The sequence below is a fragment of the Corticium candelabrum genome, chromosome 14, assembly GCF_963422355.1.
Source record: "Corticium candelabrum chromosome 14, ooCorCand1.1, whole genome shotgun sequence".
NCBI classification, from domain to species: Eukaryota; Metazoa; Porifera; class Homoscleromorpha; order Homosclerophorida; family Plakinidae; genus Corticium; species Corticium candelabrum.
The window spans coordinates 2,488,066-2,510,114 of record NC_085098.1 but is presented as its reverse complement, the minus strand read 5'-3'; the positions used below and the strand labels follow the sequence as shown (position 1 = coordinate 2,510,114).

The following is a 22,049-nucleotide window of genomic DNA, read 5'->3' as shown; positions in this document are numbered from 1 at the left end:
AGACATCCGAGCAGCAGAAACATCCCGTATGTTTAGTGATACCCGTTGTAGTCGACGGATGCCCGTACTCTAGGAAGATGGCGTCCTTGGATGCTGCACTGGGAAGTGTGTCTCAGTTGGAAGCTTTAGACCTGCCAGACGAACAGCCTAACATTGAAGCTGCAACGTTATCTATAGTCTACGATGTAAGTTTTGACTCAAACTTCGAAGACCGCACAGCTTTCGTGACAGGAGTAGCCAAATATAACGAAGAAGCCACTGTCCAAGCCAGTCTGGTGATTAGACAACATGCTTTCCGACTGTTGAGTAAGTTTACTAAGTTTTGGCATATTGTAGAATGAAATATTAGAAGAAGGCGAGAAACACGCGTCTGTGATTTACACGTGGCGGAGCTGCTCTCGTGCTGTACCTACTGTGAAAAGTGATGACCAAGAGAATCGCAACGAAATCTACGAGAGAACTGTCGAGGTTCTTGAACCGGAGGTGTTGAAGCTGAAAGATTTCCATCGCTTCTCAGAAAGTGCTATTGACCGCTTTGTAGACGAAGTCAAACGTTTGGCTCATGAGAATAAGAGAAAGGACTTTTTATCTGAGACGTATTTGTTAACTCTGGGAAAGCTGATGAACATGTTTGCTGTACTGGACGCGTTGAAGAACTCTAAAGCTGGAATAAACAATGATCTTTCGTTCTTCAGACGGTTAGTGTGTGTGTGTGTGTGTGTGTGTGTGTGTGTGTGTGTGTGTGTGTGTGTGTGTGTGTGTGTGTGTGTGTGTGTATGTGCATGTGCGTGTCTCATGATATAGCCTAGTTTTTCTGGAAGTTGTATGTTCCATGGCTACATTTGAGGGAGGAAATGATTTAAACATGAGTTATCAAGTAGCTTACTCAAAATAGAAGGCTTGACTTGCTTTCAGTCTGTGAGCTATGTACTGGGTGCATGGATGTGTGGATGTGATATTCAGGAATGTGCCATGTCCTTAGTTCGGTCCAATCATAAGCAGTATTTGACAATGAACTATTGCCAATCACAACCGCCGATGTTCATGAAAGAGTTTTTACCAGGACAGTAATTCAGGTTTGCAATTTCTGGGTCTTGTCCGGCATAAACAACAAAACTTGAGTGTCTGCAACTGCTAACATGAAGTCAATCACTTTCCTGGCGGATGACATTATACAGGAACCTAACATCGCATAACCAGGAGTGACATTTATGTCCCGCATGTGATAACTGTTCTTACTTTACAAATACCAACTACTTTCATGGTGTGACAGACTTTGTGGTTACATGAAACATCATCGATTTGTACAAGTTTAGATAGACTTTACAAGGAGCATGCTTAGAAGGAAAAGGCATCTAAATTTGTACCGCTTCGACAACTATATCATGGTTTTCAGAAGGCTTGTAGCTGTGGAAGCAAACATGTAAAAACACCACTTCAGTTACTAGTTTGTAATGCTACATGTAATCTTAAGCATTTTTTGTTGACAAGTGTAAACAATTGTGTGGGAAGGTAGCAGGCCAGGCCATGTGTGTATGTGATGTGGGTAAGGAAGTAAAGTATCTAACTGTTGTGTTATAGTGCCGATGGATACTTGAAGAGAGGCTCACATGATGCAGCAATGCTAGTCGAGCTTCAAAATTTGTCTCTCTTTTTTGGTACTCAAAACAAAGTCACCTCACTTTTAAAGGAGAAGCTAGAACCAGTCTTAGCATTTGAAGAAGTGATTGGAGACACAGTCAACATGTGTCTACAGTTGTTTGAGAATGATATATATCTTCTACCACATGAGAAGCACATGCTATTGAAGGTTAGTGGCTCTCCGAATACTTTACAATATACAAGCATGAGACAGAGTGTCCTACTATGAGAGCTGCTGTTTCTACTCTCTCTTGGTGTTCAGTTCATAATGAAGCACCTGTGTTTGTTTTAGAAATATTCACCTATTAAGTGATGCTAACCATAGTTGCGTTGTTTGCTTCACACCATCGATTTGTCAAGTGCGCTATTCTAGTAAGGGTATCCACGCTCCACACGGAAGTGCACATGAACGTTTGAGCTTTTGCAGAAGGAAAGTCTAAGTAAAATACGTACACAAAACTCCTAGACTGTCAAGATACCGAATTTCAAGACTGTAATTTAGGATTCTCTGAAGTCCTGGGGACATGATTATCACAGTGACGTAAGGTCTCTTTTAATTTGTGTGCTTAGTTCTTACGTGTGGCAGAGATTCTGGAAGAAACAAATATTGCAAGGGAATGGAGATTACGCACATTACTACATTTTCAAGATTGTGGGTACTCTATTCGCCCGTAGTGCAGTGGCATTGTTGAAGGAGACAGTCTTGTGATGCTGCTAAATAAGCAAGATCTCCAATATTTCTTTCAAAGTAGTCAGGTCTTACCTACATAAGGGCAACGTTTTTTTGCTTTTTTTTTTGTGATATATGTAATGTGTCAGTTGCCAACTACTATGTTTGTTCAGTAGTGGTTACCTCTGTAACATTCACAAAACTCTGTAGCAAACAACACTGTGCAACCTAATGAATGAGGCTACGACAACAAATAGCTTTAAATTACTCCATGTCTCAATTGTGTCAGGTAATTTCACATAAGTAGTCGAGGTCCACAGGTTTGCTGTCCTGTGAACTCTTGACATCTTATATGCAGACTGAGAAAGTGTGTGTGTGTGTGTGTGTGTGTGTGTGTGTGTGTGTGTGTGTGTGTGTGTGTGTGTGTGTGTGTGTGTGTGTGTGTGTGTGTGTGTGTGTGTGTGTGTGTGTGTGTGTGTTACTTGCAATCGATGGATCTGCACGATCAATCCCACTATGCTATTAATAGATACATTCAATGATTGATTGATCACTATCCTGCTTCACAAGAAACACTACTAATATTCTCACTGACTCAGTGGACGTACAATCATGTCATGTTATACATGTATATGTATACATGTGTGCATCTATGTATGTGTACATGTTTGTCCAGCCTGTCACCAACCAAACGACATTATCAACCATGCTTTCAATGACTGCCCTCTCTGGAAAAAAGTTTTACAAAAATCATATGCCTTGCTAAACTCTTTATCCTCACATCGAGTCACCACTCTTTAGACCTGATGGCAGGCAACCGGAAATCTCAAACCATTTTTCACAATTCTGATAGTAACATACTGGGCAAAAAGGAAACTCTGCCTTCCTGGCAATAATTGCCAGTTTTCAGTGGCATCTACGATGTCACATTAAAACCAGTTGGTCTGTAAGAAGGTCTGATGCATCCTTTGAAACATTTTGGAACCATTTGTGAGAAGTATAGACCGGAGATTTATACAACTACATGACTTTGTAGCCATGTTTAGCTGGATGTTTTAGTGTAAATTATTTAATTAGATTGTGATTGTTATTGTTTTGTTATGTATGTGTGTAGGTAGCTAAGTAGCTCTGGGAACAAATTGTTCTCTCAAATGTTACGTAATGTTCTCGTAATTGCGGCATAAATGCGGTGTTTGATTTGCAGGCTGTGGGATATGGTTTAGTTCTTATTGATGGTGGGAAGAGCAACATTTACAAATTAGATACCAAGAAGAAGATTAACATTGCTCATATTGACAGAGCGTTCAAGGTTTGTGGTGATGATTGTGTGTGTGTGTGTGTGTGTGCGTGTGTGTGTGTGTGTGTGTGTGTGTGTGTGGGTGCAGGTGTGGGTGTGGTGTGAGTGTACACATTGTTACAAACGTGCTTATTCCTATTTGACTGTCTGTCTGTGTGTTTGCATATATTTATAGCGTTACTTTAATTAATGCTGTTACAGACGTTGCCTGTTGTGCCTCTGTATGGAGATCTTCAGATTGCTATTTGCTCATATATCAAGCAGTCAAGGCATTACGATTCATCTCGATGGACATGCGTGACAGATGCTGCTGAGGAGAAAGTCACAATGATGCAATATAATCTTGTAGCAAAGATGGACATGGTTCGAGCTGAACATGAACAGTACAGCAGTGAACTGGCACGATTCAGTAATGAGGTATTTCAACAATGACTAAATGTGTGTGTGTGTGTGTGTGTGTGTGTGTTTGTGTTTGTGTGTTGCTGTGTGTGTGTGTGTGTGTGTGTGTGTGTGTGTGTGTGTGTGTGTGTGTGTGTGTGTGTGTGTGTGTGTGTGTTATTTTACAACATTTACAATGCTAACCAAACACAATTTGAAATCTCTTAGTCAGTTGTTTGTATTTTCTTTTGTGTTCTGTTGAGAAACATTAGTTATGAGGAAATCCCAGTGTGCTTGTGTGCTACAAATGATGGCTTATTTTCATTTCTGGTGCATTGCTTTAACTTCCGTGGTAGGCAGATTCCAAGTTACTCTCAGTCACATGAGTGAGGTTCTCTAGCCTCTATGATCATACAGACTTTAAGTGCCATATGATGGCAGTGACATTATAGGCTCGGAATTTGTAGCCTACAGTACTCTATTGTGGCATACATTAGACTGCATAATTATGGTAGTATAGGACACTAAAATGGTTGATGTTAAAAATGAAAGTAAGCATCAGGATCATATAGTCAGTCACATGTGACTGTTTGAATATCTCAGTGATTGAACAGCATGTGGTCTGTTATAGGTAGCAACTCTTGCCCCCACCACTCGCACAGACACACAGAACAGAGAACTGACAGATCTTGCTCTTCGTGGCTTACAAAGACTTTCCAGTTGGACAGCTCACCTAACAGAGATGGTAAACAGTCTCAAGTATATAGAAACTCAACTGAAATCATGTGTTGTTAGTTCTCATGGAAACTTCTTCACCCAACAGACAAGTATTTGAACAGGGAATGCCCAGATGATGCAGAGGAGTACGAAAGAGTGAGAGACAGTGTTTGGTAGAGCTTTTAGTGTTTATAGATGATTCGCTATAACTGTGTCTGTAGGTGATTCGCTATAACTTCAGTTCTGCTGAAAAATTTGCCTTTGTTGAGGTGTGGTACAGTGTAGACTGTTACAGGGTCATGTGATACGTGTAGGAGTTAGTTACCATACCATACTGTGTGTGTGTGTGTGTGTGTGTGTCAGGTGATTGCGATGATCAAGGGGCTCATGTCTCTTATGCTAAGGATGGAGATGGTGTTCAGTGAGGCAATTCGTCGTTCAATTCATAGTGAAATGCAGGAGTTTATTCAAGTCACGTTGAGAGACCCTCTTCGAAGAGCAGTAAAACACAAAAAACAGATGGTCAGAACGTGAGTAATGAATTTGTTAGAGACAATAGAGATTAAAGACTAGTATAGTGATTGTTAATGACTTCTCTTGAATGTGATTAGAGTTTTAATGGCTATTCGGGAGACATGTGTTGACTGGGCCAAAGGTGTTGAGCCACGTGATGATCCTTGTTTGAAGGGGGAAAAAGACCCAAAATCTGGGTTTCATGCTGACTTGCCAAGGAGACGAGTTGGGCCATCAAGCACACAGGTACGAAATGATTCATGCCAATAGCTTTATATACACGTGTATGGGGTAAGTAATTGTAAGGCAACTTTAGTTATGTCGTTGTTTATTTTCCATTTTTTTCTATTATGTTTTCCGTACACAAACTGGAAACTTGGTGTCTCTGTTGTTTATCAGCCTACGCATTACTGTTAACAGGTCTTTGTTTAGTATTGTATCTTGACTGTCTGTGGTTATGGTTGTAACACTTGTGCATGATTATCTCATAATTGTTAACTTGTTGGCAACCTCCACTGGGTTGGTGGTATTAGGCATATCAAGGCAGTCTCAGTTATTGTGCTTGGTTCACAGTTTAATTGGATTAGGCTCATATACTGTTTAAAAGGGAACTCTCACCAATACTAAAACTTGCTGAAAGGAAGATACAAGGCCTAGTATCTTCCTGCAGGAAGCTTACGGTCCAGCTAGCCACAGAAGCAGAGAATGGGCCACGAGTTGTTCAGATGATTCCCCCCTCCCCCTTGTAACACGAAGAGTTACTCTCTGTCTTAGTTTAGCAGTAAATACTTTAATTTTAACCATACCAAGTGCTCCTAACGTACCCAAAATGCAGCGAGACATGATCTATGAACTAATGTATGCAAGGTCTCCTTTTGAGGTTCCATCGTTGTATTGACACAGTCGATACTTAGCCTTGGCCTCCCAGACCCGTGTAGCGCCGATTCAAAATCGTCCTCCACGGGTCTGGGATGGTACCGCCTCTTCTTCTCAATATATTGCGGTTGGTCCTAGGACCAGCATTAGTGTTCAGTTTCATAAATGCATACCTTTCCAATTACGGCTGTAATACAAGAACGACGAAGACATGTCGTGGTAGAACATCATGTTGCATCCTGCTGCACGGGTATCTTTGTGTTTACAGTAGCTACGGTTTTATCATTTGTGTGTTAGTAGTGAACGCGAACGGGACGTTAGGAAGCACTTTCTTTTACTAGTGGTGCCGCAGACGCGATCAGCATGTGTCTCTGATCGCCGCGAAGTTGCGATGAAAATTCGCAATGTGCACATCTGTTGTGACTTGATCGTCCGAATTCAATGTGACTTGCCGTGAAATCGTGACAAAACTTCGCCGTGAATTCTCCGCAAGACTCTGTGTAGTAGACGTGATCATGTAGTCGTTGAGAATGCAGCTGGCTGGCTAGTGTAGATGTCGAAGCATCGGTTTGAACAAACAGCTCTACTAGGTGTCGTTACTGCCGTTGACAGGCGCAGAATACAAACCACGACATGTAGGGACGTGAGTTTGCATGAAGAGCGCACTACAAGTCGTCATTTGTGTACAGGGTAGTCTTTGGTAGACAGCAGATATGCATGAGATGTCTTCGTTGATTACAGCCGTAATTGGAAAGGTATGCATTATGAAACTGAACACTAATGCTGGTCCTAGGACCAACCGCAATGTATTGAGAAGAGGCAGTACCATCCCAGACCCGTGGAGGACGGTTTTGTATTGGTGCTACACGAGTCTGGGAGGCCAAGGCTAGTCGATACTTGCATGATAAGTTTGGGGTTAGTTTGCTTTAATCAATAAATCACAACTTGCCACAATATGTCTCATAATCCTTACCTGGAAAAGTGCACAGGTATCGGTCTTCCTTGTTAACCAGCAGTCAAAGTTACTCTGACGACACGGGGTACTAGACACGCCCACACAGGAAACTTCAATGATTTATTTTCTGTTATGATAAAACTTTGCAGTAAAAACAGTTGCAAAGGGTTGTGTCATCAAGTGACAGCTTTCATCTGAGAGATTGTTGATTTTGGGGAACTCTCAAGTCCTCCTTTATAATAACCTTGTAAATGGCACACATATGCAAACTTGAAGAAATAGCATTTTTTGGTTTAGCCTAACTGAGAGTGAGAAACAACTTACACTTCTACACTGTAGCCCTGCATCTATTTGCACATAAACAATCAGCTGCTTGCATTCTGTCTGGTGTGTATTCTAAATTTCATGTCCAGTTCCTTAAATTCAAAGACTTGGAAAGCCACAAGCTTCTGAAGCATACAGTGCAACAAAACCATCTAACAAAAGAAAAATTTCAACCGTGTATGCATGTAATTGTGACCCAGTTGTTTTAGCAACAGGTTGTTTCATTAAATTTTTGTTGAGAGAGCAAGGGTTGCTGTGTCCACAGTTTGCTTATTGTAGGTACTATATGCATTAGAAAACTAAGAGGTGGTAATGCTTAAGAATATTAAGAATATTAAGTACACTAATGGATCTTTTATGGGTGATTGTGATTCCATATATCCATGACACGTCAGCCTGCTGCCAGTTGTGATGGTTTGCAAGGTGTTGCTGTTGTGGTAGAACAGTAGCTGTGAAACTGTCAGCCTTCTACAGCCTGTTTTAGGTAGCAGATTGTTGACAGACTCACGTGTGCTCGCTGAGAGTTGGCTCTGTGTGACAGCATGAGCCTTGGAAGTAGAGCAGACAATTGCAATAAGCTTGTCGATTTTATTTCTTATTATTGTTGGTTACAAATCATGGTGTATTGTGTATGTTAGCTGTACATGATTCGCACGATGGTGGAGTCTCTCATTTCGGAGAAAGGTGGTCGTAAAGTCCTCAGACAGGATCTTAACCAGAGAGACATTCCTGGATTGGAGGCATTTGTTCGACGAAGTTTCTTTTACAAACATCTTCTTGACTTCAGTCGTAAGCAATGCTTTTTGTGTAGTGATTGTGTGATATTTTGTTATGGTTGGTGCTTACTAGGTGTGCTTCGTGAGTGTTGTGACTTGTCGCAGTTATGGTTTAGAGAATTTCATCTTGAATTGACGATGGGCAAACGAATACAGGTGTGCTGTGCTTAGTGACTCTAACTGTAAACTTACTGCAAGGCTTCAAGAGCCATGTGATGTTTGTTTGTAACAAGTGCATTAATTAAGGGGTCGTTCAAAATTATCAACAATTTTACAATCGTACAAAGATCACACTTTTCCGCCTTTCCTCTCCAAAGCTACCCTCGTACCAGACTCTCTTGTGCCGTCATGCCCGGTTTCCATATGACACGACAACGGCGGAGACATACGGGAACCAGGCATGACGGTGCGAGAGGGTCTGGTACGAGGCCACTCAAAGCATACGCAATACTGTAGGCAAACAATTCAATAGCTTGACCATGGTTCCATTATTAGAGGGTTGACGTGTGGTCTTCAACGCTTCTGCATGGATATAGTTCTTCCCTGTTCCAGTTTACTTGCTCGAATGATGTCAGCTCTAGGTTTCCGGTCATTCAAGAACGTCATGATAGAGACAGCTGGGCTCTTTATGGATGGCTGATGTTCTAGAACAAAACCGGAGTAGGCAGCCGCAGTCGTACAAGTTTGCAAAATGGGTGACTAGCTCAGGAACAATGAATGATGTAATTGCGGCCATGGAAAACAGAGAAATTAGCACAAGCATTTGCTACCAATCAACATTTTATAAAGCGTACAAGAGGCCCTAACCCCTCCCTCTAGTGTGCGCTTTGTACACTCGTGAAATTGACGATAATTTGGAATGACCCTTAAGTATGTTCATTAGAAAGTCAACAGAAAATCTTACAATAATATACCAACAGGATTTGCTACAATAAATTGCTCAATTCTACTTTGTTGCATCAACTGTGGAATGTTTAAAATCAACATGAAATATTTCTTTTAGGACGCATGAGTTACCAGTTACGGGAATGCTGTAGTGTTGCAGTAATCCATGCGAACGTTTGGTTTATTTAAACAGCTCACGCATAGATGAAATGATCATTGAAACAAAGACGTGTCATTGACAGAATACAAGTTTCATAAGTTTATCCACATATTTTTGTGGACACGAAGTGCACAGTGAAATGTTATCTGACATGCTATTCAGAAACAGTTTGTTGAGGGCATTCTCAATTTATGACTGAACTGTGTGTAAACATAAACAACAGTCAGCGGATGGTTTATAGTTCTTCATGTTGGGTCTTTGCAGCTCTTTGTAGGTGATGGAAGTTGTAAATGTTACATGTTTTAATTCTTATTTTGGGTTTTACAAAGGCACGAGGTTGCGTCGAATGGTCAGTGTGCCATTGGAAAGTTTACTATTGTGCTTTGATGTAATAGCGTAGACTTGCAAAATGGATTGACACTGGTGTGTGTGTGTGTGTGTGTGTGTGTGTGTGTGTGTGTGTGTGTGTGTGTGTGTGTGTGTGTGTGTGTGTGTGTGTACGTACTTGTGTAATGTGTGTGTGTGTGTGTGTGTGTGTGTGTGTGTGTGTGTGTGTGTGTGTGTGTGTGTGTGTACGTACTTGTGTAGTGTGTGTGTGTGTGTGTGTGTGTGTGTGTGTGTGTGTGTGTGTGTGTACTTGTGTAACGTGTGTGTGTGTGTGTGCCTGTGTACTTGTGCACGTGTGTGCGTGCTTGTGCATGTATGTTTGTGTCAGGGTGTTTGTTTGTTTGTTTGTTTGAACTACAACAGTTAGCAGCGGTGATATTTAGTGTTATGGCTTCAATGCATGTTTTGTCTGTAGTTTCCTATTGAGATGTCATTACCTTGGATTCTAACTGACCATATTTTGGAGACCAAAGAACCAGCAATGATGGAGTGAGACAGACAAAGACTTGCATAGCTATTTAACACTAGTTGACAAGTTTGTTCTAGGTACGTATTGTTTCCTCTTGATCTGTACAGTGATAGTGCTCATTATGCTTTGCACAAGTTCAAGAAACAGTACCTATATGATGAAGTGGAGGCCGAGGTGTAGTGTGCTGTTAGAATGAGACTAGCTAATCAACTGATATATGGTATGATGCTGTTTCAGGTCAACTTGTGTTTTGACCAGTTTGTGTACAAAGTCAGTGAACAGGTGTTTGTCTACTTTAAGACACAAGCCTGCAGGTCAGATATTTGTATCTAATGTTAATTACAGTAGGGCTGGTTTACAGTAATCTACTCAAGCTGATCATGAGCTCAGTGTCAAGCTGAAACTTACTGATTTACAATAACTGAAGGCTGCTGCAACTGGCAACATCCTATCAGGTGTGACAAGTATTGGACGTTGAAGGCTACTGTTAGAGCACGTGAAGCAACTGCTCAGCTGCTACATTGTAATGTCTGATTACGACTTGTCGAGGATTCTTTGCTCTTCGGTGTGGCTGTTTAGATCGAGTTTTCTGAAACAACAGCCTGTAATCTTGTCATCACTTTGCTGCAGACGTTCTTTTTACACTAATCTTTTACCGAGCACTGTTGACTTACCAGAGGCAAGCCAAGTCGCTTACATCAATAATAGAGCTTTTTTCCATACCTTATACCTAGACCACATGAGTCAAAGCCACTGCTGATTAGTATAATAGATCTGTTATTTGTGGTTGATGCTACCATCTCGGTATGAAACAAAATTGTTTATATTATTTATTTATTTATTGAGGAGCTCGAGTCGTTCTAGGATCCTAGCAACAGTGTAACCTGGTGCTTGGCTTGACTGCAAACTAGTCTTTTAACTAGTAAAGTTGGTATTGCTGAAAGCTGTGTTTAGAAATACATTTTTTTAGAAATGCAGTGATCTGTCGATGCTCTGCCTTGAGTGTCATTTGAGTGTCACTTCTATTGGGATACCTGGCTTATATAGACAAGTCCTTCATTTAGGGATATCCTTGGTACTCATACACAAGACACTAGACAAATTTAGTGGGGCAATAATGTTTTAACAGCTACTCAAAGCATTTAACTTGGAGCTGTTGAAGGTTGCATCAGTACAGTATCACAATGGTCAAGCATTAATAGGTCAATTGGTTCAATTTAGAGTTGCTGAACATGCAGCGCTGACTTCACATAGGTGCGTTGTGTATTATGTGTTAGTGCAGTGTTCTGTTTGTTAATATATATCAACCGCAGATTGTGTGCAGTATTGGAGAATTTTAAGTAACTACCAACGCATAAAACGCTAGGTACAGTAGTGCAGGCGGGTTATGTGACGTATGACCGACTTGTTAAGGAAAGGAAGAAGTCATTGTTGTTATTGTGTACAATAGATTACATGTTAAATGAAGATGAACATGTGTGGGAGATCCATATGTTCATTGCATTTTGGCATTGTAGAGTTTTGTTACTGATTTGTTACCAAGGCCTTACTGTCAGCTGTAATCATTCACTGACAGCTGTGATTGTACTCGTCGTTTCTTTGGTTGAGAAACGATTGAAGTGGTATGTGTGTCATGTTTGAACCAGCTCATCACGTCGATCATTTTGTTTTGTACTCTTCTGATTTTTGTTGTCATTTAATGTTTGTATTGCCAAATGTGGCATGAATAGATCTTCTTGTTTAGTGTTCTTTTGGACAAACGTTTCCGCGCTCACTGTGCTAGTGGACCTGAATCAGTCAAAGTTCCCTACCCTCAATGCAATCGATACTCGACTATTCTTAAACAGCGTCATGTTCAAGTAATACTCACCCACCAAGTGACCTCTTTCTTGTTTCATTCATTGTGTTGTTCCCTGTTGCAGATCTTGGGCCGTTCAGTTGATCTCAATCGTCTGATTGCACAGAGAGTAAATGCTGCTTTGCATAAAGCCTTAGACTTGGCAATTGCCAGGTTTGAAAGTGGTGATCTCACTGGAATTGTGGTTAGTTGTGTCAGGGTTTTTAGCATTGGTATGAGGCTTACTGTGTCTGTGGCCACAGGAGTTAGACACTTTGATAGAAACCAATAGACTGACTCATGAAATGTTGTCTGAATACTTGACCCTTGATCCGTTTGATTCAATGCTGAAAGAAGCAAACCAGGCTGTGTCATCCCCCCATGGACGAATAACTCTACACTGCTTCTGGGAACTGAATCAAGACTTTCTACCCAATTTTGTGTACAACTCATCAACGAACAGGTAGGACACTGACTCATCATGACTACACAGTGTAGATTGCAGTGCAAAGCAAGCTATTTAAGAACATAGAAGTGGGCGATTATTATGGTCTGTTTCCAACATATTTTTACAAGTCACCAGTGTGTTTCTTTGCATTCTTATCTTTTGCCAAATTGCTGTCACTTGACTGTACTGTCTGTGCACAATTATTTCTCTAATTTTGAATATGTGGCAGTCCCTTGTTTGCCAACACCCTTGGTGAGTTTGGTGACTGTACGAGACACTAGATCAGCATTGTTATAATGTGCCTTCAGGTTCTGTTTTTCCCTTGTTCCTTCACCTTGCTAGTGATATTACAGCATATCTTATGCACCCCCTATTCATGAACAGGTGTCTCAGGAGGTGTCAAGTCTCAAGCATTTAGCATGTGAAGGACTTCTGTGTGTTTTGCTGTAGGTTTGTCAGAGCGAGAATGTCATTTGCTGATGTTAAAGAGAGTCAGAGAGAACCACCACCAAAGGCTCATCATTATTACTGGTACGGTAACAAGGTAAGACAGACATGGTTGCAATTGGTGTGCATTAAGTGCAATCACGGTGACTTGCTCTGAATTATTAGCAACTTAACCTGGCTTACAGTAGCTACTGTCAACTTTATGGTCACTTCATTGGAGAGCCACACTTCATTGCTATGACCAGGATGTTGGGCTACCAGGGAATTGCAATGGTGATTGAGGAGTTGCTCAAGGTTATGGATGGCTCAGTAAGCAGTAATCTTGATAATGCACTTGAGTGCTCATAGTGATCTTACCTTCCGTTGCAGTTGAATGGAACAATCAAGAGCTATGTGCATGCATTAATGGAAGGAATGCCCAAGAAATGTAAATTACCTCTAGCAGATTATGGCTCACCTGGTGAGTGGTGTTGTATTGTACTGTACTGGTGTGTCAATGCTGTCCATAGCACATGTACATGGACAGAATGTAAGCCAGTAATGCATGAATCTTAGCCAGATGTGTAGCAACAAAGTGGGATACATAACTAAACAAATGTTTTGAAGAGTTGAGAAACTCTGATACCTGATGACTTAGCAGGTGCATATTCTAAACGAGTCATTCTAGTGATTGATGAACGTTTAACATATTTTGTAGGTGCTGGCCTTTGAAGTACCATATTTTAACAAATCTGAAAAATAACAAAAAACGTTTTGGACAGCTTTTTTATGACCAGCAAGGTTTTCTTAATGCGTACTTGAGAGGAAGTTTTGGCAGCACCTCAAAATAGAAACGTGTAGACCCTCTTCCTTCTGGGTGGGAGGGGCTAGCTATCTAGAACTAAAAAGTAAAGTATCTATCTCTTTCCTGTCAACAGCCGGCTCAACTAAAATTGCCAAGGCAACTCCAAGGTGATTGTGCCAAATGTCAAAACAGAAAATGCTGATATCTATATGCATAAAGGAGACCTGTCTGTCTGTATGTCTGTGTGTGTATCTGTGTGTAAATCAGGATAAAAAGAAGGGCGAGTCCGATCTCCACTGCATTTGGCTCACGCATGCCGAATCTATAGAGGTCGAATGTGAAGCTGTCGTTGTCTTCCGTACTTCTCCCACGACAACACGATTTCCTCCCGATGGAACCCGCCTCCGTTCGTGCATGAATACCTCCATAATGGCCAATCGGACCTGCACCGAATTTAAACTGCCCATTCCCGATGTCGAACGGTATGCTCGGAGCATGTCATTTATTGCGGGCGACGTCGGGAAAGGGAAGATATTTTTGCGACTATCCGGGTCTTGAAGAAAACGCCCACAGTCGTTTGCCCGTCTACGCTCGTCAAAGAGCTGCCACTATCGATACACCAGTTCCCCGCAACACCAGCAACGTCTTCGAAGTGACGACGTTAAATGGGACTGTCGAAATGGCGAATGTCAGACGCGTGACTTGGTACATATACGGGGCAACAGATTATCCAGGTGAGTAAGTAATGCACGGGACTACTCAATCTGCCCGTGCGGAGAACGGAATGGTGGGCTTGTGGTATTATATAGGTCACTGGCAATCAGTGTTCGTTATCATGTGGAAATGTCGCTGTTGGATCTCTTTCTAGATTCATAGTGCAAGCCTTCAATTTGCATTCACTTAAATTGTCTATTTGATTATGCTATGGACTGTACTCACAAACACCAAAGCTATTGTTTCATTGGTTGTGCTGTTGTGTATACATGTAGGTGTACATGTTGTTGTGTATACATGTAGGTGTACTTGGTTTCTACCATCTGAACTTGAATCCTATCCTTCAGTACAGCAACTTGAAGACTGAAGTGTTTCAAGCCTTCAAAGAGATTGGCAATGGTATTATCTTCTGTTTGCTAATGGAACAGTGCTTGGTATGTTTGAGTTTTTAATGACTTGATACAATTGTGTCTGTCAACTGTCCATTCTTGTTGCTTGCAGTCACAAGAAGAAGTTCTGGATTTATTACAAGCTGCTCCGTTTCAAGGAGTATACCCAAGGCCATTCGTCAAAGGTATGGTAGCCTTTTATGTTACCTATCTGTTGTTGACTTTATATCAGCTGATAATTATACGATCAGAGGGCCAGAATGCTGATGTAGTTCGACAGCAAGTGATCAGACAATATGCAGCACTGCAGGTCATTCCTGTCATTGAACAGCTGGGAACTCCAACAGTACAAACCTTGTGCATGTCGTCTGTGTTCTTTTGTCTTACGCTAATTCTCTTGATAGCAAATTGAGACTGCCAAAGAAGGTCATCTGCTAACAAAGGAACGACTGTGTCGTGGATTGTCCATGTTTGAAGTTGTGTTGCATCGTATTCAGTCGTTCTTGCATGCCGAAGTTTGGAGTGGACCACCACCTGCTAATGGTGTCATGAATGTTGAAGAATGTACTGAGTTCTACCGACTGTGGAGTGCCATACAGTTTGTCTACTGTGTCCCACCATTTAGTCAAGCTGAGCTGACTGTTGAGTGCGTACCTTGCATGGTGTTATCATGTTTCTAGTGTTTACAACTGTGTTGGTAGGGAGTGCTTTGGAGAAGGTTTACAGTGGGCTGGCTGTACCTTGATTATGCTACTCAACCAGCAGCGACGTTTCGAAGCATTCGACTTCTGCTATCATATCGTGAAAGTGCAGGAGAATGATGGAAAAGATGAGACAGTACAAGGAGTGGTAAGACTAAGCTGTGGTTGTGATTCTCTTTGCATGTGCCATTGTAAGTATTGTTCTGTTCATTAGCCCTTGAAACGCTTAGTCGAACGCGTCCGACAGTACCAGCGTCTCAACAGACAGATTTTTGCATTGCTGAACAAGCACCTGCACAGTAGGCCAACCTTAGATGCTGCAGAGAACATCCGCTACTTCCAGCCACCTATTCACGAGAATTTTGTATCGACTGTTTAATTAATATAGCCATGTTCACATTCTTGTGACATTTGCTGTCATTTTCATGTACACCGGAGGTGGCATTTTGTTGTGATAAGTTGAACCGATGAACAGCCATGTCATTAGATTTGAGTACACTCTATTGACTTCTGTATTATGTGTGATGTACATGTACATGGGGACGCAATGATACTGCATGCTATAGATCGGAAAAGAAGTCTTCATTCGCACATTGTTTATGTTTAATTCGTTTTCTTTTCAATTCTTGACTTGATTTCTTTGCTCGTTTCTTTCCATTTGTCATGCCACTGGCAGATGAGCTCAGGTCCTTTATATCCCAGAATTTGACTGTTGCATCATGGGAGCAGCTGGCAATCATTCCACCATCAGGTGACAGTCGTAGCTGTTCAACTGGCTCTTGATGTTCTCCTAATGTTTTGCACACCCTGTTTGGGTGTATTTCTACCAGCCTAGAATCACAGGTAAGCAATCAAGAGTATAGTAACACTGCTGCCAATTCTATTGTCAAACCTGATTGCACCATCCAGACATCCTGTACACACCATACTGTCGGTAATTGATATGCAAGCATCTATGGATGATGGATGGCCTGGCAGACGGTCACTGATATCACCCCATTCACCCCACGACCAGATACTTAATACTCCATCACCACCACCACAAACAACTTTGTTCCCATTCTACACAAAGTTCAGTGGCTACTGCTGACATACATAAATATATTCTGCTACTACACCAGCACATCTGCATTAGGACTAAAATTTAAACATTTTTATAGTATTATTATGTGGGCGCTAAGGAAACCCGCTGGAATTGGCTTTGCAATGTGGCTTTGTCCTAGAAACAAACATAAAATCTGCATCATGCCGAGGGTTGCCACACCTACAAATACATTCATAGTCTACGAATTTTTGCTGCAACAAAACCACCTACAAAATTTACAGGTGGGCCTGTGAATAAATAGATCGTCAAATAAGTCCTTGCCATCTCACAAGCACGGCGTCTCCAAACTTTGTGTAGGTGTTATCCGTATGCCCAGTTTACTTCTTGCAGAATGGCTTCTGAATCTCTGAGACCATAGTTTTATGATCAAGCATCACGTTCACCACGTTCTAGTGATTATTTGTGTGATTTTGGACCTCAAGAGGCTAAACAAAACCTGGATATGTTTGCAAACTCGGATGCGTTAACAAACTCGGATGTTTGCAGAATAAATAACAGTTAAAATTTAGTAGCTTCTCTTCGTGGAAGATCATAAGGTGTTGAGTAATGGAGAACTCCAGCATTTCAACTTAGACAAGTGAAGATCCCAAACTTGTAGCAAGTACACACATTGTGACAAGAACGGTGCAAGTGATTTGTGTTCTATAGATTACATAAACAGTGCAGTACTGAAATGCTTCTTTTGTTTGAGAACAACAATAAAGGACATAGTTTGCAAAAGGTGAACTGTGTTGCAATTCTAAAACAGTGGTGGGCATGCCACCATCAGTGACATTCGCCTATGAATTTTTGGCAAAAAGTGTGGCAACCTGCGTTCCACCAGTTCCAGATCAGAGCTGGAATTTGGAACTGTCCAACATAAAGAACTAAAGCTGTCAAAGAAGTTGATGCAACGTCATCTTGCACAACACAATCTGCATATTCCTCAATGCAGATCCTACTTGTCATCTTCAAGGTTCCCAAGAGGAGACCAAGCATCACCATCGTCATCCTCATTCATTAAAACAATTTCAGTCATTCACAGTATCTGTAGAGTAATGTTGCACAAAGCGAGGACAACTTCGCATACCACAAGTGCCATAACCAGAACAGCATCTACTCGGAGACTACTGCATACATAGCCATTTAATTTACCTAACTTGGAACCAAGTCTTACAGCACAGTTCCAGATTCCAGAACCATGGAATCGCCCAAATTGAATGCAGCAACTGTGAACTGGATGCCTCAGGACACTATATCTAACTTGCAGAATGAGGAGACAGAATGAACAAGACCAGACCATGCATGGGACCAGATGGCACTTGTATTGGAGATGGGGCATAACAGAGTATTTCGCATGGTAACAGGTGGGGCCACAACCTGAAGGAATGCGAGAAGTCATTTCAGCCAATTTATGTATAGCTATAGGCTGACTTTTCACATTTTTTATCACAGGGTTGCGAAAACGAGATGGACACAGAAAGTTACCTTAACCAATGCAGCTGACAGTAGTTCCACCTCTTGATTATCTGATCTCGCTTCAAGTCTAGATCGTCTCATATTGAGTACGGACAACGTGCCATCACCACTGCACAAAGTATTATCATTTCAAGAAGAACTGAAACAACCATTGCCCAACCTTGCAGCTAACAATGTCTTTCCCGTCTTGTCAATTACTAGTTCCGATATGAAGTCTTCATTTTCTGTAAACTCCATAACTGTCTCATATGTTCTTGTGTCCCACACCTACATAAATATCAACCTTGTATATAAATATGTTATGAACATACCAGTTGTACATCAAGGATTTAGTTGGTGGATCATTATAACCTTGACACATCCACTATCATCACCCGTAGCCAGCAGCTTGTGATCAACCATCAGAATTGAATATATTGCAGAGCTACAAAATATGATTGTAATTGATGAGGACAAGTGCCTGATAATTACCTTCAATTATGGTCAGTATATGTAAGTAGTCAAAGTGGCTGGAGTTCTCCTAGGCAACTCCCAACTTGCATACAAAGTGTACATTTGCTTTCAAGAATCTACGTGTTGTAGCTAGGCACAACCACTACACACACACACACACACACACACACACACACACACACACACACACACACACACACACACACACACACACACGCGCACACACACACACACACACACACACACACACGCACATACACATGCATGCACGCATGCACACAGCGTGTGCACAACTGTACAGAACAGCCTGGTACTTTGGCAGAAGCTTGCATATGCAGACTCCATTTTTGTGTACATGTACACAAAAATTGTATTGTAAGAAACACTGAAATGGGCTAGTAAAACAGCAAGGAGTAATCACTTCATTCCCACTTCATGATCAAGCTATAGAAATCCCCGACAGCCATTGTTTGAAAAAGAACAGATATTTTTAATGTGTTTGCTTTCCTAATAAATGCAATATACAGTGAAAAATGCCAATTGTTTGAAACCATTTTGAAATATTTTTCTAGAATTAGTTACATGTCCACCACAAGTTCATTTAAAATATGCAAATAGTTAAATGTATGTCGTTTTCTTTTCTTTATTCAATCAAATTTCTGCAAAAATGTAGCCAAGAACATAGCCAGTGACGTCATATTTTGACATTGCCTGAAACATTCCTCCAAGAGACAAGTGTATCCAACATGCTGCTACTAATAAATAAATGAAAAACTTTTTTGTGCTTTGGAAAGCAAAGCATTGCAAATATGGCCACACTGAGAATGGTGTCATGCACTTGATGTCATGCAGAAGCAACAACAGTCACAGCTGTTGTCGTTTCCTCGCTAGTGGAACAAAAACTACGTGCTAAAACACGTGGAGTGTGCGAGGAGAGGATACGAGTCTAAGAATGACTTTAATCTAAAGCTTGTATTGTATGCCTACTAGGACATCATTAATTTTTTTGCACAAACACACAGTATTAATTTATGTTAATATCACAGTTTGCTCAGCAATTAAAGATACCTACCAAGACAAACTACATCTTCATGTGTCGATTTTCAACAAATGGGGTCATGCAACGGTTTGTGTCCAAATCCTCTTTCATATGATTCGAACTCTCTGACAGTTGGTGTACAGAACACTCACCTGACTTGTCTGGAACTGTCTTCCGGGTCATTTCTGCTCGATCAGCAGACATGCATCTAGAGCTATTAGCTCTAAATAAGACACTAAGAAAGTCTATTTCTAGACTTAACAACCTATATCATCATCAAACTGCACCTATTACGCCATCTGTTTTATTGTTGTTCTGTCAAGACAAATCTTTCACTTAGTATGTCACACCTGTGTGCTTTCTTGAGATGTTGCAGCTTACTACCAGATTCCATTTCAGTCACAACAATTGACTTATCTGTAGAACCTGACCACAAACCTAAAGACATTAAAATGACATTGTTCTTTATATCTATACAATGTATATACTATGCACATCACGACCATACAGTTGCCATCCTTCGAGAAAGTGATTGCTCTACATGCCTTGGAATGGTAACAATTATGTCTGACTTCCCTTACATCTGCTGTGAGATAAGAGTGTCTGTCAGACAAATACGAAATCAATAATGGCATGCTTGTAAATACCTGCTATAGTACAGAAACCAGAAAGCAGCACCACAACAAAGTTAAGTGCATATTTTGCCACACTGAACACAACATGTCCGCCTGTCTGTATCAGTATGCCACCCTATCATACTTAGTGTCCGTCTGTCTGTCTGCATGTCTGTCTGTCTGCATGTCTGTCTGTCTGTCTGTCTGTCTGTCAAATCTTCATATATTTTTATACATCAAAGTTAATACATGTGAAACTAAAGTAACAGCTAATGAACAATAAGTGTCACAACTACAACAATAGATTACACAAACACCTAGCAAGTAGAATCTGCCTGTCTGTCTGTCTGTCTACGGTAGTATATTTTCAAGCATGAACTATGGTACAATAGCAAATAAAGGCTAATTACGAGTCCATACAGATTTCAAGTTCTATAAGATTATAAGGACATAAAGTCCTTGTTTATGATAGAATGCTATGTATGTCAGATGCCTTCTGTCTGTCTGTCTGTCTGTCTGTCTGTCTGTCTGTCTGTCTGTCTGTCTGTCTGTCTGTCTGTCAAATAATCATATATTTTTATACATCAAAGCTAATAAATTTGAAACTAAAGTAAGGAGTGTCACAACTTCAACAACAGATTACACAGATACATAACAAGTAGAACTACAAACAAAAGGCTAGACTCTACAGCTAAGTACAAGTTAAGCAAGTCAAAAGAAATGATAATATCAGAATCCAAAGAAGACCAAGAGATGATGAGGACAGAATCCGGAGAAGACGCACTAGGACACAAGGCCAAGGTAAGGCTGTGATAATGTCTGTCTGTCTGTCTGTCTGTCTGTCTGTCAATACATATTTTCATACATCAGCACTATTACAGGCTAACTGACCAAACACCAGTCCAAAAGCCTACAATGGGCCACACAACAAAACCCAACTACTTCATCAATGTTCAGAGAGTTTTTAAACTGTTCTGCTCTTCCTAATTTTCTGCTAATCACATTAGCACTGCATCTTTCTGTCCGTCTGTCTATCTGTCTGTAAATTGAAAAGATGCAAATGGAAAAGCAGCGAAACAGACTATAGAGATAGATGGAGAAAGCAACTGTCTGTAGTTGTAGAGTCTTGCAGCTCTCATGTAATTTTTAAAAAGTTGTTGAAGTTGTCTAAGTGCAATTTTGATGATTTTCTGTATGATAAAGACGTTCAACATTTTGTTCATTGACTGTTATTGTTATGCATACGTAAAGTCAGCGATTGTTATTGGTAGAGTAAGAGTTCAAATATAACAATCTGTCTGTCTGTCTGTCTGTCTGTCTGTCTGTCTGTATGTATGTATGTATGTCAAATACTTTATATTTAGAATACAAAATCTACAAAACATTTCTATCACTAAATTCTACACTTCAAAATACGTAATTTCAATCTAAACGTGAACACTACTTTGAATGTCTCTCATTAATTTTTAATGTTCTCATCAACTTGGGCTGGTAGCTTTTAGTATAAGTGACAGCTTGTTCATGTAACCTATATCAAGGAACTAAGGAGTAACGAATGTCTGTCTGTCTGCCAAAAAAATATCCATTAGGTTTTAACATTTTTGCAGAATTGGAATTTTAGTTTGTGTGTCCTAATATTGGTACACGCAAATTATTATGAAAACAAAACAATCCGTCCGTCATCTGTCACGTGTCGCTCTGTACAGCAAGTCCAACATCAGTCACTCCGCAAAATTGCATCAACAAATACGTGTGTAAAGCATGTTGTAAAACCTAATTCACATCCATACAATTGCAAGAACTACCATCTCCGTATGCTAGATTATAGCATGAACAACGAAACATAAAGGTATACACGTGCAATGGCGTTTATCTCACAAATGCACTGCTCCACTGACGAGCCCCGACGCAATAAGATTCTCCTTCGGATGAAAAGCAAGCGCAAAGACCTCGCAATCAAACTCCAGTCCATCGGACGTCATGCCCGTGTGCAATATCTATTTTAGGAACAA

The 22,049-nt window shown here is 40.7% G+C and overlaps 2 protein-coding genes across 2 annotated transcripts; one reads left to right on the top strand and one right to left on the bottom strand.

Annotated features, from left to right (window-relative positions):
• Positions 1 to 49: 49 nt before the first annotated feature.
• LOC134190108 (cytoplasmic FMR1-interacting protein 2-like) lies at positions 50 to 15,998 on the top strand. Its single transcript, XM_062658534.1, has 27 exons — positions 50 to 275; positions 337 to 698; positions 1,582 to 1,810; positions 3,516 to 3,620; positions 3,810 to 4,025; positions 4,618 to 4,731; positions 4,782 to 4,859; positions 4,925 to 4,972; positions 5,067 to 5,233; positions 5,315 to 5,462; positions 8,010 to 8,160; positions 8,221 to 8,303; positions 9,995 to 10,068; positions 10,126 to 10,222; positions 10,286 to 10,362; positions 11,793 to 11,907; positions 11,971 to 12,090; positions 12,149 to 12,348; positions 12,784 to 12,877; positions 12,946 to 13,089; positions 13,150 to 13,240; positions 14,582 to 14,712; positions 14,780 to 14,852; positions 14,919 to 15,013; positions 15,072 to 15,313; positions 15,369 to 15,516; positions 15,583 to 15,998. Exons 1-27 carry the CDS (start codon positions 78 to 80, stop codon positions 15,745 to 15,747), a joined length of 3,765 nt encoding a protein of 1,254 aa, XP_062514518.1. The 5' UTR covers positions 50 to 77; the 3' UTR covers positions 15,748 to 15,998.
• On the bottom strand, positions 15,851 to 22,030 carry LOC134190109 (WD repeat-containing protein 55-like). Its single transcript, XM_062658535.1, has 8 exons — positions 21,916 to 22,030; positions 19,932 to 20,026; positions 19,774 to 19,861; positions 18,283 to 18,355; positions 18,092 to 18,198; positions 17,941 to 18,040; positions 16,261 to 16,430; positions 15,851 to 16,199 (listed from the first exon to the last, which is right to left on the bottom strand). Exons 1-8 carry the CDS (start codon positions 22,017 to 22,019, stop codon positions 15,929 to 15,931), a joined length of 1,008 nt encoding a protein of 335 aa, XP_062514519.1. The 5' UTR covers positions 22,020 to 22,030; the 3' UTR covers positions 15,851 to 15,928.
• Between the last annotated feature and the right edge of the window lie 19 nt (positions 22,031 to 22,049).

Bases quoted from the DNA above. Each gene is read 5' to 3' on its own strand.
- LOC134190108 (XM_062658534.1), top strand. From the start codon at position 78: ATGGCGTCCTTGGATGCTGCACTGGGAAGTGTGTCTCAGTTGGAAGCT. The intron at 1,811-3,515 runs GTTAGTGGCTCT...TTTGATTTGCAG, and splicing joins AGAAGCACATGCTATTGAAG to GCTGTGGGATATGGTTTAGT. The intron at 14,713-14,779 runs GTATGTTTGAGT...TGTTGCTTGCAG, and splicing joins TGCTAATGGAACAGTGCTTG to TCACAAGAAGAAGTTCTGGA.
- LOC134190109 (XM_062658535.1), bottom strand. From the start codon at position 22,019: ATGACGTCCGATGGACTGGAGTTTGATTGCGAGGTCTTTGCGCTTGCT. The intron at 18,041-18,091 runs GTTGGGCAATGG...TACTTTGTGCAG, and splicing joins AAGACATTGTTAGCTGCAAG to TGGTGATGGCACGTTGTCCG. The intron at 16,431-17,940 runs GTAACTTTCTGT...AACTTTGTGTAG, and splicing joins TGTCAGCTGCATTGGTTAAG to AATGGGAACAAAGTTGTTTG.